This window comes from Nilaparvata lugens, chromosome 1 (genome assembly GCF_014356525.2).
Source record: "Nilaparvata lugens isolate BPH chromosome 1, ASM1435652v1, whole genome shotgun sequence".
Taxonomy (NCBI): Eukaryota; Metazoa; Arthropoda; class Insecta; order Hemiptera; family Delphacidae; genus Nilaparvata; species Nilaparvata lugens.
The window spans coordinates 8247314-8260473 of NC_052504.1; the positions used below are offsets into that span (position 1 = coordinate 8247314).

The following is a 13160-nucleotide window of genomic DNA, read 5'->3' on the forward strand; positions in this document are numbered from 1 at the left end:
CATATGGATACCCTTGTGTAAACAATGAGAACACTATAATGAGGTCCACGTTATAATGACAGTATTTGACCAACTTTGGTTTTGCTATCCTTGTCTATCATTCGACAAAGCCGGTGGTACTATCCTTTCCTAAGTCCACAATGATGCCAATTATGTTTTTGACAGTTGTAACGTATTAAAAACGGATGGGTAAACAAAATCCCTATTTGAAAGAAATTTATAGGTCTGAAGTGGAATAATAGTCTAGCATCGCCAAATGCGATAACGTTTTAAAAGATTAGATAATATCAGGTATCACGGCTAAAATTAGAACAGCCGTATAGAAATAGAAAGTTATTTATTATATAATACTATATCAAGTATTGAAAATTTGAGGTTAGGCGTAAAATATCTATTGATCGGCGACATAATGATCGATCAAGTCGCATGACGTAAAATCTAGCCAGACACCTTGGCAGAAATTTATTGTAACTAAATGGTATGCAACTAGAGGAATTAAAAAAAGCACATGGCTAATTGTTATAAAGTGAGAAACAACTTATAAATCTTATAAAAATATACTGCATGTAATAAATGTACTTAAAACCCAAAATAAAAATAAATTAGAGTATTAAGGAAGTAGGAGGTTCATAGGTGCATGTATACTGTAGTGGATTTGCATGAACCAATCAAGTTGTAGTAATCGATGGGCGGCAATAGAGAGCCGATTCATATGTATTTATATATATTTCTGAAAATGATAAGATTTTGTAAATTTTTACTGTTCAGTTTATGTATTGGATATGGCCTGAGGACATATAAAATATCAGATATATGATATAAGCAATAATTTAATAGATTGGCACGAACTATTTGAACCTTTAAATGGCATAGTAGCAAATTATTTAAATTTATGTAAATTTGCAAGTCGGAAATGAAAATTGTGGAAAGAAAAGTAGAACCTACCCACTTGCCTGCCAGACACTACCATGGAATGTCACCAAAATTTGTAGAGCACAAGACTCTTTATTATATTGTACCTTTTAAAGACTTAAAGTTTAAATCCAATTATTAATTTTCTATAAGACTTGGTGATGCTGTATTAAAGCGAAAGTCATTCAAATATTTATTTAATCCCTTGGAGGAGACGACTTCGGCCACCAACAATCCAGGACTACCAGGAATTTCGGATTGCCGCCAGCAACTTATAAAAATTCAGCATGTGAGTGATACATAGTCGAAATAAAATTAGGGCGGGCGCCCTCAATGCTTCGAGTGAAATAAAAATAAAAGCTAGCTTGTCGGAAAGATTTTAAATATTAAGAAATTAATACAAAAAACTTGCGCAAGTCTTAAAAGGGTATAAGAAATACTTTATTGAATAGGAATGAGTCAATTTATATATCCAAAAGTACACCAATTAAAAGAATATTAAATTCTAAGCTTGTAATACTAACGTTCACCCAATCATTGATTTTATAAAATAATTTGTAATAATATAATGTAGCTCTGGTTCATTGGATAAATTGATTTATCTATTTCCATCAGGTGCCAATCTTACACCCTGAGAAATATATATTTATTATTGAGAAATTTACTGGAAATTATAGAAAATTAATATATTTATAATTATTGATTTGTCAATTTATCATTCTCTGATTTATGAAATAATATATCTAAATCGACAAGCAACAGCAAGTCGATACCAAAGCTGCATGCAAATAAATGCATATTATCAATGAATTGAAAAGCACATGGTAAAGTTTCGTGCTATAGAGTTGAAGAATAGTGTACTGATCTGTGATATTTTATCTTGATATATTTATTCTTGTTTTTATTGTATATTTTGTTGCTCTATATATTTTCTATATTGATCTGACTTTAAAATTATTCGTTCAATATATGTATCAAAATTTTTAACGGTGTACCATTCATTTTTACTCCCCAATACCATAGAGTACAAATCTCATATATATATTTGTTAATTATCAGTATTAAATTATTGCAAGAGCTCCTGAATGAGCCTATTAAGACTTTAGCGAAATTGTATCCCAGAAAACCACGACCAGATTTTATAGAGTTTAATTCTCATGCTCTACCGATTGAAGCCAAGCAGAGGCAAAGCGTTATTCATTAAAAAAACAGTGTAGAAATATAATTAAATAATGCAGAGAATCGGCATAGCTATTCTTCTATCTTCATCCACTATCATTATAACGTGGACCTCACTATAGAGACTTGATGTTGGCAACTTGAGGGCTGTTGGTGCGAATCAATAGACACTAGATAATAGACTGCTGGCACCGGGTACATGTGGAAGATAGCCAACGACCGCCGAGTATCAAATTAGTTAGATGGGTTTGCTTCACTGGTTTTTGCTTGACGGAAAGATACAGGTGACAGATACAGATACACGTCTTTCCACTCGGATCATCATCAGGTTTCAAGATGAGGAATTTGAGGAGTGTCCTGTATTTATTAACTTGTCTGACGACAGTTAACCACAGAAAAACTTTGGCTCAAGATAAAACACTACAAAAAGTGCACGGTTTCAAGTTTGTATGGGTTGATAGGCCGGGAAATGTGAGGATTAGACAGATTCGAAATGGTGCAATAACAACGGTCAACTCAGAAAAAGTTATTGAGTCGTTAAAGAGTTTTAACATAGTTGAAACTTACAATTGAGCATAATTACTAAAAAACTAAGTTTTTCACGATTTTCTCAAAAATGACTTGACCGATTTTTTTCAAATTCATACCCTGTATAGTTATATATCAGCTCTATCAACTAGCATGAGTCTCCTACCTGAGAAACTAACAGGGGGTCCACCCCATCCTTGAGAAATTTACTTTGTAACCTCCTTCTCATACTTGGGGTAGGTGGGTAGAGCAGCTTATTCAAGAGAACACACGTCGATATTTTATTTGTAGAACAGCTGTTTTGACAACTTTTAAAAAATTCTCAAATTTCATAATTCAAACGAAGGAAAATGTACTCTGAAAACAATAACAATAGTATAATCGTAGTTTTAATAAAATTATTTAGCCGCCAATCAGCATAATGTTATTCCCCTAGATTATCCTCGTTTAAGAATGAGGCTTAATGAGCAAGGAAAGTTGTGTGAATGTACCACACCAGATTTTTCTTATCGAGTGGAGACCAGGTTTCGAATACATTTTCAAGAATGGATTAATTTTCTCAATCGATTTTTCTTACCTTTGTAAAAATGGCAGCCAATTTTTCAAAAGTAGAGATTTAACAGTATTTGTTTTGCAAGGTATGTTCCATTCCAACGATGATTCTGCTTCAGGCTTTCCAGCCGATCCAATCAATTGGTACAATTTACAGGAGCCGTCAAGGAACGGAAAAAATACAGTTCCCTAAAAAACAATGATAATCTTGTGTCAGTATTCAATTATGCGCAGCATGCTTACTCCTCTCCACTAGTCTGTCCATGCTACTTTATTATTTTGTTTTCTTAATCTTATCGTTTTTGGTTGTACAATGTTTTGTTAGTTTTTACTTAGAATTGTATTGGAGGTTCAAGTGTAAGGCGGGCTACACACTGGTGTCGTAGACATGATGTCTTCGACAAATCTCATGCCCGAGGCATGTCGCATATGAAACCAACCTGTGTTGTAAAATCAGAGCTTACTCACTGCTTGCGACTGATGTTCGAGGCATCGCCTGTGTACCGGACAGGTGTCGCAAGGAACCGACACATGTCGCGCGAGACATCATTCCGCGCATGCGCTCCAGCCACTGTCTACTGCCAGCACTGAGCACTATGTCACTGCTCATGCTGAGTCTGTAATACAACCGAAAATCACGAGACATGCGACAAGCGACAGAGACATGCATGTCTCATGAAACTTGATAAGACACGACACGCGTCTTAAGACGCGTGTCTTGTGACACCGAAGTGTAGCCCGTCTAATAGAGGGCCGGCTGCGCCCTAACTTCGTCCTCCCAGGTTTTTAATAGAGGCAGCAAATCAATCAATCAATCATGCTACAAGCTGTGGAAGGAGAAACTGGGTTTCCCTCTTCATGTTGAAAGTAATAACTCTCATTTGCCATATCATTGATGGATGAAAATTTGACTGTCCTAGCATTAGGCTCAATTTACTCGTAAACGGTGCGTCTGACGGGAAAATATAACTGAACAAAATGTGTTTAGAATTGTGTTCTACATCTGGTTCAGTCATCAAAAGGGCTTATTTTTCTTTTGTTTTCAACCAACTCGAAAAAATCTGTTCTAAAAATAGCGAAGACGGCGAATATCTCCTGAACCTTGAGTTTGATGGAAAAATGTTATTGAACCAAAAGTGCTTAGAATTCAATTCTACATCATAAACACTAATAAAAATTGCTTGATCCCTCCTTCCTACGCCGCGGGGGTGTAAGTTGTGCCAACTGGTGCTTTGTAGGTGACAAGTAATCCGGGCGACACCTTGACGCCAGCGTGCAAGGTGTCATGTAGACGTGAGCCATCCCCGTCTATTTGTCTCCTTTCTAAGGAGGTGACAACTAGTGGGGGTACACCTTGACGCGAGGGTTTGAGGTGTCAAGTTGTCGTTTACGGTCATGACTAGTTGGCACCTTGTATCGGGAGGACAACTTGACGACAATGGTATATTTTTACGAGGGTACAAGTAGTCGCCTATGGCCAAAATGACCAGGTGTCAAGTAGTCAGGGTGAAAACTAGACGGTTACCCATATATTCCATGGAAAACGTTTTGGCAACTTTCCAGTTTATCTGTAGATAGTAGCCGGACTCATGATGCTTGACATTATGAGGAGAAGAGAGACTCCTTCTCCATATTGGTTCATCAAGTAGGGACCATGCAGCCTTCTCTACTCCAGATAGCGTAGACCGAAGCAGTTTCTCTCTGTGAGGATACCAGTCTTACTATTGGGGTGAAAATCGACCAGTTTTGTGGGTATGCACCCAGTCTTGAGAGTGTGACAATGTGAGACGCCCTCCACATGGCTGGGTTCTCAACACAGGGATAGACAGCCTCACACTTGTTGGGCTTAGCTCACATGAATGTATCATTCCTTCCTTTTTTTAAATACTAGAATTAATATCTATCGATTTATACACAGTGAGTCATACGTATGGGAACCATTCAATAAGTGGAGACTGTTGTAGATATAATACTGTAACTTTCAGGATAAGTTATTGGTCGAATATTCTACATTTTGAAGTACAACTGAAATTCAACCCCTCATAAGGGAATAGATAAATGTAGAAATTAAGTATTTGGAACTGATAACTAGATTTAACTAGACGATGGAAAAGTAAGAAAATATTAAGGCTCAAGTTCACCAAAAACTATTCAACTGCTGGAGTCAACTGTTCTCTGCAGTTAACTGATGTTTTACCGGCCAAAATCGGTGAGTAAGTTTCAAACGAGCCTTGACTGGTCACGTGATCTAGAACGGCTGTGGTGAATTCCTATTTTGACAGTTTTTTGTTGAGTAAGTTTCAACTGACTGTAGAACTCAGTTCTATTTTCTGGTGAATACGGGACTAAAAGGGGTTGAAACTCGAATATTGTAAAAATGTAAACACCCATTGTGTGGTATATTATTTTAAAGGCCTCTTTAAAGAGAGATGGCATCAATAAAAAAGTTCTATGATTCTTGTAGCCTATTCTAAATTGCTGCTGATTGAAGTTTTAGTTTTAAAAGAATGAGGGGTTGTAACTCAAATATAAACACCCATTTACAACCCCTATTTACATTTATATGTAAACACCCATTGTGTAGTAAATCATTTTGAAGGCCTTCCCAAAACAAGAAAGATGACATCAATAAAGATGTTCTATGATACTTGTATCTAAAATGGCGGCTGATTGAAGTTTCAAGTAAACACCAAAACTTCAATCAGCCGCCATTTCGAATACATTTTCAAGAATGGATTAATTTTCTCAATCGATTTTTCTTACCTTTGTAAAAATGGCAGCCAATTTTTCAAAAGTAGAGATTTAACAGTATTTGTTTTGCAAGGTATGTTCATTCCAACGATGATTCTGCTTCAGGCTTTCCAGCCGATCCAATCAATTGGTACAATTTACAGGAGCCGTCAAGGAACGGAAAAAATACAGTTCCCTAAAAAACAATGATAATCTTGTGTCAGTATTCAATTGTGCGCAGCATGCTTACTCCTCTCCACTAGTCTGTTCATGCTACTTTATTATTTTATTTTCTTAATCTTATCGTCTTTGGTTGTACAATGTTTTGTTAGTTTTTATTTAGAATTGTATTGGAGGGTCAAGTGTAAGGCGGGCTACACACTGGTGTCGTATACATGATGTCTACGACAATCTCATGTCCGAGGCATGTCGCATATGAAACCAACCTGTGTTGTAAAATCAGAGCTTACTCACTGCTTGCGACTGATGTTCGAGGCATCGCCTGTATATCGGACAGGTGTCGCACGGAACCGACACATGTCACACGAGACATAATTCCGCGCATGCGCTCCAGCCACTGTCTACTGCCAGCACTGAGCACTCTGTCACTGCTCATGCTCAGTCTGTAATACAACCGAAAATCACAAGACATGCAAAAGACATGCATGTCTCATGAAATTTGATAAGACACCACACGCGTCTTAAGACGCGTGTCTTGTGACACCAAAGTGTAGCCCGTCTAATAGAGGGCCGGCTGCGCCCTAACTTTGTCCTCCCAGGTTTTTAATAAAGGCAGATAATCAATCAATCAATCATGCTACAAACTGTGGAAGGAGAAACTGGGTTTCCCTCTTCATGTTGAAAGTAATATCTCTCGGACTATATAGTCGGGTACGCGACTGGGTGCCACCCCGACTACTTGTCCCCTTTTAAAACCGGTTTTTAAGGGACAAGTAGACGTGAGCCATACCCGTCTACTTGTCTCCTTTCTGAGGAGGTGACAACTAGTCGGGGGAACACCCTGTCGCGAGGGTGCAAGGTGTCAAGTTGTCGTTTACGGTCATGACTAGTTGGCACCTCCGGTCCAGTAGGTGTCAAGTAGTCGGGGGGACAACTAGACGGCAATGGCATATTTTTACGAGGGTACAAGCTGTCGTCTACGGTCACGACAACCTATCCCCTCGACTCCACTCGACAAGAAATCACCATTCCAGCTGCTCTTCATTTGAAAGTTGGAAAATGAAGCCTAACTATCCAGTTCTATATGAAAGGCATTGAGATTCCTAATTTTGTGCTGTGTATATAAATAATTATTTATCCTCATATTAATTACCAGACTTCATGTAATACCTCAGTTATAACCAGACTGATAGCTTCATCTGCCATATCATTGATGGATGAAAATTTGACTGTCCTAGCATTAGGCTCAATTTACTCGTAAACGGTGCGTCTGACGGGAAAATAAAACTGAACAAAATGTGTTTAGAATTGTGTTCTACATCTGGTTCAGTCATCAAAAGAGCTTATTTTTCTCTTTGTTTTCAACCAACTCGAAAAAATGTGTCCTAAAAATAGCAAAGACGGCGAATATCTCCTGAACCGTGTGTTTGATGGGAAAATGTTATTGAACCAAAAGTGCTTAGAATTCAATTCTACATCATAACCAGTAATAAATTTGCTTGATCCCTCCTCCCTACGCCGCGGGGGTGTGAGTTGTGCCAACTGGTGCTTTGTAGGTGACAAGTAGTCCGGGTGACACCTTGACGACAGCGTTCAAGGTGTCATGTAGACATGAGCCATCCCCGTCAACTTGTCTCCTTTCTAAGGAGGTGACAACTAGTCGGGGGTACACCCTGACGCAAGGGTGCGAGGTGTCAAGTTGTCGTTTACGGTCATGACTTGTTGGCTCGTTGTAGTCGGGGGGACAATTAGACGGCAATGGCATATTTTTACGAGGGTACAAGTAGTCGCCTATGGCCAAAATGACCAGGTGTCAAGTAGTCAGGGTGACAACTAGACGGTACTACCCATATAGTCCATGGAAAACTTTTTGGAAATTTTCCAGTTTATCTGTAGATAGTAACCGGACTCATGATGCTTGACATTATGGGGAGAAGAGAGACTCCTTCTCCATATTAGTTCATCAAGTAGGGACCATGCAGCCTTCTGTACTCCAGATAGCGTATACCACGAGTAGACCGAAGCAGTTTCTCTCTGTGAGGATACCAGTCTTACTATTGGGGTGAACACCAAGCAGTTTTGTGGGTATGCACCCAGTCTTGAGAGTGTGACAATGTGAGACGCCCTCCACATGGCTGGGTTCTCAACACAGGGATAGACAGTCCCACACTAACTTGTTGGGCTTAGCTCGCATGAATGTATCATTCCTTCCTTTTTTTAAATACAAGAATTAATATCTATCGATTTATACACAGTGAGTCATATGTATGGGAACCATCCAATAAGTGGAGACTGTTGTAGATATAATACTGTAACTTTCAGGATAAGTTATTGGTCGAATATTCTACATTTTGAAGTACAACTGAAATTCAACCCCTCATAAGGGAATAGATAAATGTAGAAATTAAGTATTTGGAACTTATAACTAGATTTAACTAGACGATGGAATAGTAAGAAAATATTAAGGCTCAAGTTCACCAAAAACTATTCAACTGCTGGAGTTAACTGTTCTCTGCAGTTAACTGATGTTTGACCGGCAAAATCGGTGAGTAAGTTTCAAAGGAGCCTTGACTGGTCACGTGATCTAGAATGGCTGTAAAATCTGACAAAGCATTTATTGGAACGGTTCCACTTGTTACTCGTTCCGCTACTACGTAGACATCATGTTGTCATTTTGTGCGTCTGCGCTGACCAGTGACGTCACAGTCGGTTCTTCGACACTGCTTTAGTCAAGCTGGTTTTCTATACTTCTATTCGTATTTTTTCGTCGGATTGTTTCCCGTTGCAATTTTAATATTTTTACTATTCGATTTTTTGGAATTTAATCTTGTCTTTAGGCATCTTACTTTCTAGATATTTGCCACCTTTTCACCAAACGTTTGTAGACGTTTCACATACATGGCTGTCATTTCCGCCTTCCCCTTTTTGTTGCTAGCACCTTTAGTTTGCTGTTTGTCTTTCAATGGAGGAAGTCGGGTGTGCGTACCTTGCGCCCGGTCTAAACTTTTCATCTGAATTCATCGGACCTACGAAACGTTTTTAAAGTGTGAATTATTCTACAAATTAATTCATTTATTCTATTCTTCAATTGTGATTCAATTATTCATCGATTGCTTCGCATATTTGCTTTGATAAACTTTGCTAAGTTCACAACCTCGTGTGAGCGTTCATCGCTATTTATTTGATCTACAGAACGTTTTTAAAGTGTGAATTATTCTACAAATTAATTCATTTATTCCATTCTTCAATTGTGATTCAATTATTCATCGATTGCTTCGCATATTTGCTTTGATTTGCTAAGTTCACAACCTCGTGTGAGCGTTCATCGCTATTATTTGATCTACAGAACGTTTTTAAAGTGTGAATTATTCTACAAATTAATTCATTTATTCTATTCTTCAATTGTGATTGAATTATTCATCGATTGCTTTGCATATTGCTCTGATAAACTTGATAAGACACGACACGCGTCTTAAGACGCGTGTCTTGTGACACCGAAGTGTAGCCCGTCTAATAGAGGGCCGGCTGCGCCCTAACTTCGTCCTCCCAGGTTTTTAATAGAGGCAGCAAATCAATCAATCAATCATGCTACAAGCTGTGGAAGGAGAAACTGGGTTTCCCTCTTCATGTTGAAAGTAATAACTCTCATTTGCCATATCATTGATGGATGAAAATTTGACTGTCCTAGCATTAGGCTCAATTTACTCGTAAACGGTGCGTCTGACGGGAAAATATAACTGAACAAAATGTGTTTAGAATTGTGTTCTACATCTGGTTCAGTCATCAAAAGGGCTTATTTTTCTTTTGTTTTCAACCAACTCGAAAAAATCTGTTCTAAAAATAGCGAAGACGGCGAATATCTCCTGAACCTTGAGTTTGATGGAAAAATGTTATTGAACCAAAAGTGCTTAGAATTCAATTCTACATCATAAACACTAATAAAAATTGCTTGATCCCTCCTTCCTACGCCGCGGGGGTGTAAGTTGTGCCAACTGGTGCTTTGTAGGTGACAAGTAATCCGGGCGACACCTTGACGCCAGCGTGCAAGGTGTCATGTAGACGTGAGCCATCCCCGTCTATTTGTCTCCTTTCTAAGGAGGTGACAACTAGTGGGGGGTACACCTTGACGCGAGGGTTTGAGGTGTCAAGTTGTCGTTTACGGTCATGACTAGTTGGCACCTTGTATCGGGAGGACAACTTGACGACAATGGTATATTTTTACGAGGGTACAAGTAGTCGCCTATGGCCAAAATGACCAGGTGTCAAGTAGTCAGGGTGAAAACTAGACGGTTACCCATATATTCCATGGAAAACGTTTTGGCAACTTTCCAGTTTATCTGTAGATAGTAGCCGGACTCATGATGCTTGACATTATGAGGAGAAGAGAGACTCCTTCTCCATATTGGTTCATCAAGTAGGGACCATGCAGCCTTCTCTACTCCAGATAGCGTAGACCGAAGCAGTTTCTCTCTGTGAGGATACCAGTCTTACTATTGGGGTGAAAATCGACCAGTTTTGTGGGTATGCACCCAGTCTTGAGAGTGTGACAATGTGAGACGCCCTCCACATGGCTGGGTTCTCAACACAGGGATAGACAGCCTCACACTTGTTGGGCTTAGCTCACATGAATGTATCATTCCTTCCTTTTTTTAAATACTATAATTAATATCTATCGATTTATACACAGTGAGTCATACGTATGGGAACCATTCAATAAGTGGAGACTGTTGTAGATATAGTACTGTAACTTTCAGGATAAGTTATTGGTCGAATATTCTACATTTTGAAGTACAACTGAAATTCAACCCCTCATAAGGGGAAAGATAAATGTAGAAATTAAGTATTTGGAACTGATAACTAGATTTAACTAGACGATGGAAAAGTAAGAAAATATTAAGGCTCAAGTTCACCAAAAACTATTCAACTGCTGGAGTCAACTGTTCTCTGCAGTTAACTGATGTTTTACCGGCCAAAATCGGTGAGTAAGTTTCAAACGAGCCTTGACTGGTCACGTGATCTAGAACGGCTGTGGTGAATTCCTATTTTGACAGTTTTTTGTTGAGTAAGTTTCAACTGACTGTAGAACTCAGTTCTATTTTCTGGTGAATACGGGACTAAAAGGGGTTGAAACTCGAATATTGTAAAAATGTAAACACCCATTGTGTGGTATATTATTTTAAAGGCCTCTTTAAAGAGAGATGGCATCAATAAAAAAGTTCTATGATTCTTGTAGCCTATTCTAAATTGCTGCTGATTGAAGTTTTAGTTTTAAAAGAATGAGGGGTTGTAACTCAAATATAAACACCCATTTACAACCCCTATTTACATTTATATGTAAACACCCATTGTGTAGTAAATCATTTTGAAGGCCTTCCCAAAACAAGAAAGATTACATCAATAAATAAGATGTTCTATGATACTTGTATCTAAAATGGCGGCTGATTGAAGTTTCAAGTAAACACCAAAACTTCAATCAGCCGCCATTTCGGATACAACAAGAACATTTTTATTGATGTCATCTTTCTTGTTTTGGAAAGACCTTCAAAATGATTTACTACACAAAGGGTGTTTAAATTTGAAATATTCGAGTTACAACCCTTAAGTCACCCCCTTATATTTTTTAAGGGGGTCGAGTATTTGACCAATAACTTATCCTGAAAGTTACAGTATTATATCTACAACAGTCTTCAACTTATTGAAGGGTTCCCATACATATAACTCATCCTGTAGATGACAAACTGCTGTAGGAAAGCTTCCTAAAAAAGCAATTTTAATAAATAAAATAGAGTAAATGCTATATATTGAAACTAAATGTTAACCAATATATTCTAACGCAATTAAGACAAATGAATTATTTAACCAACCTCATGCTTTTTCTGCTCGCTTGTCATTGTGAGTGGCTCATATATGATATCGTAAGACATGCTGTCATACGGATCTATGAGAATCTGCTTACTGCCACGGAAGAAATCTCCACTAAAGAGAGGAGAAATAGCCCAAACGTCCTCAGTTCTGTGAAATATATAAGCAAAATTATAAATCCAAAAGACAATAATTATTCACACGTATTGTGATGTAATTGTTCTCTGTAATTTAGTACAGAACAATAGTAATTGTTGATGATAAAAGAAAACTTGACAGGAATTTAAACTAGAATGACAAGGAATAGTTTCATCGTTAGATAGATCTTCAAAATGCCTGTAGTCAAAAAATATTGACACTTGTCACAGATACTAATCAGGGATCATAAATTTGTGATTATATGAATATTATACAGTGCCATCTAAAGTTATGAGAATAAGTTTTTTCTACAATATGCAGTTTTGATCTGCAACTAGAATTCTCATTATTTTGAAAAATTGGCATAGGCTACTCGAAATATGGTAATGATTGTTAAATATTTTTCATCCAAAATTGAATAAATTGTTATTTTGTAATCTTCAAGCTGTTGATAATCTTCGAGCTCGGGATTTAGCAAAGTTCTAGACTTTATTAAACAGGTGGAGTCAGAAAATTTGCTTTCCGAAACGTGGCGTAGTCGCAGTTTTTATGACAATCTTTATTTTCTAATCTCTATAATTGGAAACGTTTTTCCTTGACGAAATTAAACATTCCTATATAATAATTCAAAATAGCTGAAACTTTACACTATTCTCTCTTCATTTTATTTTATTTTCTAGTTTTTCCAAATTTAATTTAAACGTGGAATGTGACTACCCCCGTTTTGGAAAGCCAATTTTCTGACTCCAGCTGTTTAAAGTCTAGAACTTGGCTAAATCCCGAGATCGGAAACCGGCTCTAAGAGTCTATTATTGGATTTAGATTATGCTGAATATACTAGAGTAAACTAGTAGATTGTAATTTTATAAACGACTGATTTTTGCATGTTAATGAATAAATTTCCCCGATAACTATAGATGATATATAGAAATATAGTCACATTGAAATACTTACGGATTGCGCAATTCGATTGATTTGGTTTGTTGTTTTCTCACAGAGACGTTGAAATTCAAGATATCGGTTGGTGGTGGAGCAGATACACAACTTCCTGTTACTGTTAACGGTTGTGTCGATTGTAT

General features: G+C 37.6%; 1 protein-coding gene across 2 annotated transcripts in view; it reads right to left on the bottom strand.

Moving 5' to 3' along the window:
• The window catches only part of LOC111059348 (hydrocephalus-inducing protein), a 27693-nt gene extending 14533 nt beyond the window's left edge, over positions 1–13160 (bottom strand). The window contains exons 1-3 of one of the 2 annotated variants that reach the window (XM_039429414.1): positions 13036–13160; positions 11946–12093; positions 5935–6097 (exon numbers count right to left, since the gene is read on the bottom strand). In XM_039429414.1, coding sequence (XP_039285348.1) covers positions 5935–6005 — 71 coding nt within the window. In that variant the 5' untranslated portion in view covers positions 6006–6097; positions 11946–12093; positions 13036–13160. Of the gene's footprint in view, positions 1–3196; positions 3561–5934; positions 6098–11945; positions 12094–13035 lie in introns of those variants that run through there. The other variant, XM_039429420.1, reaches the window with a different exon arrangement.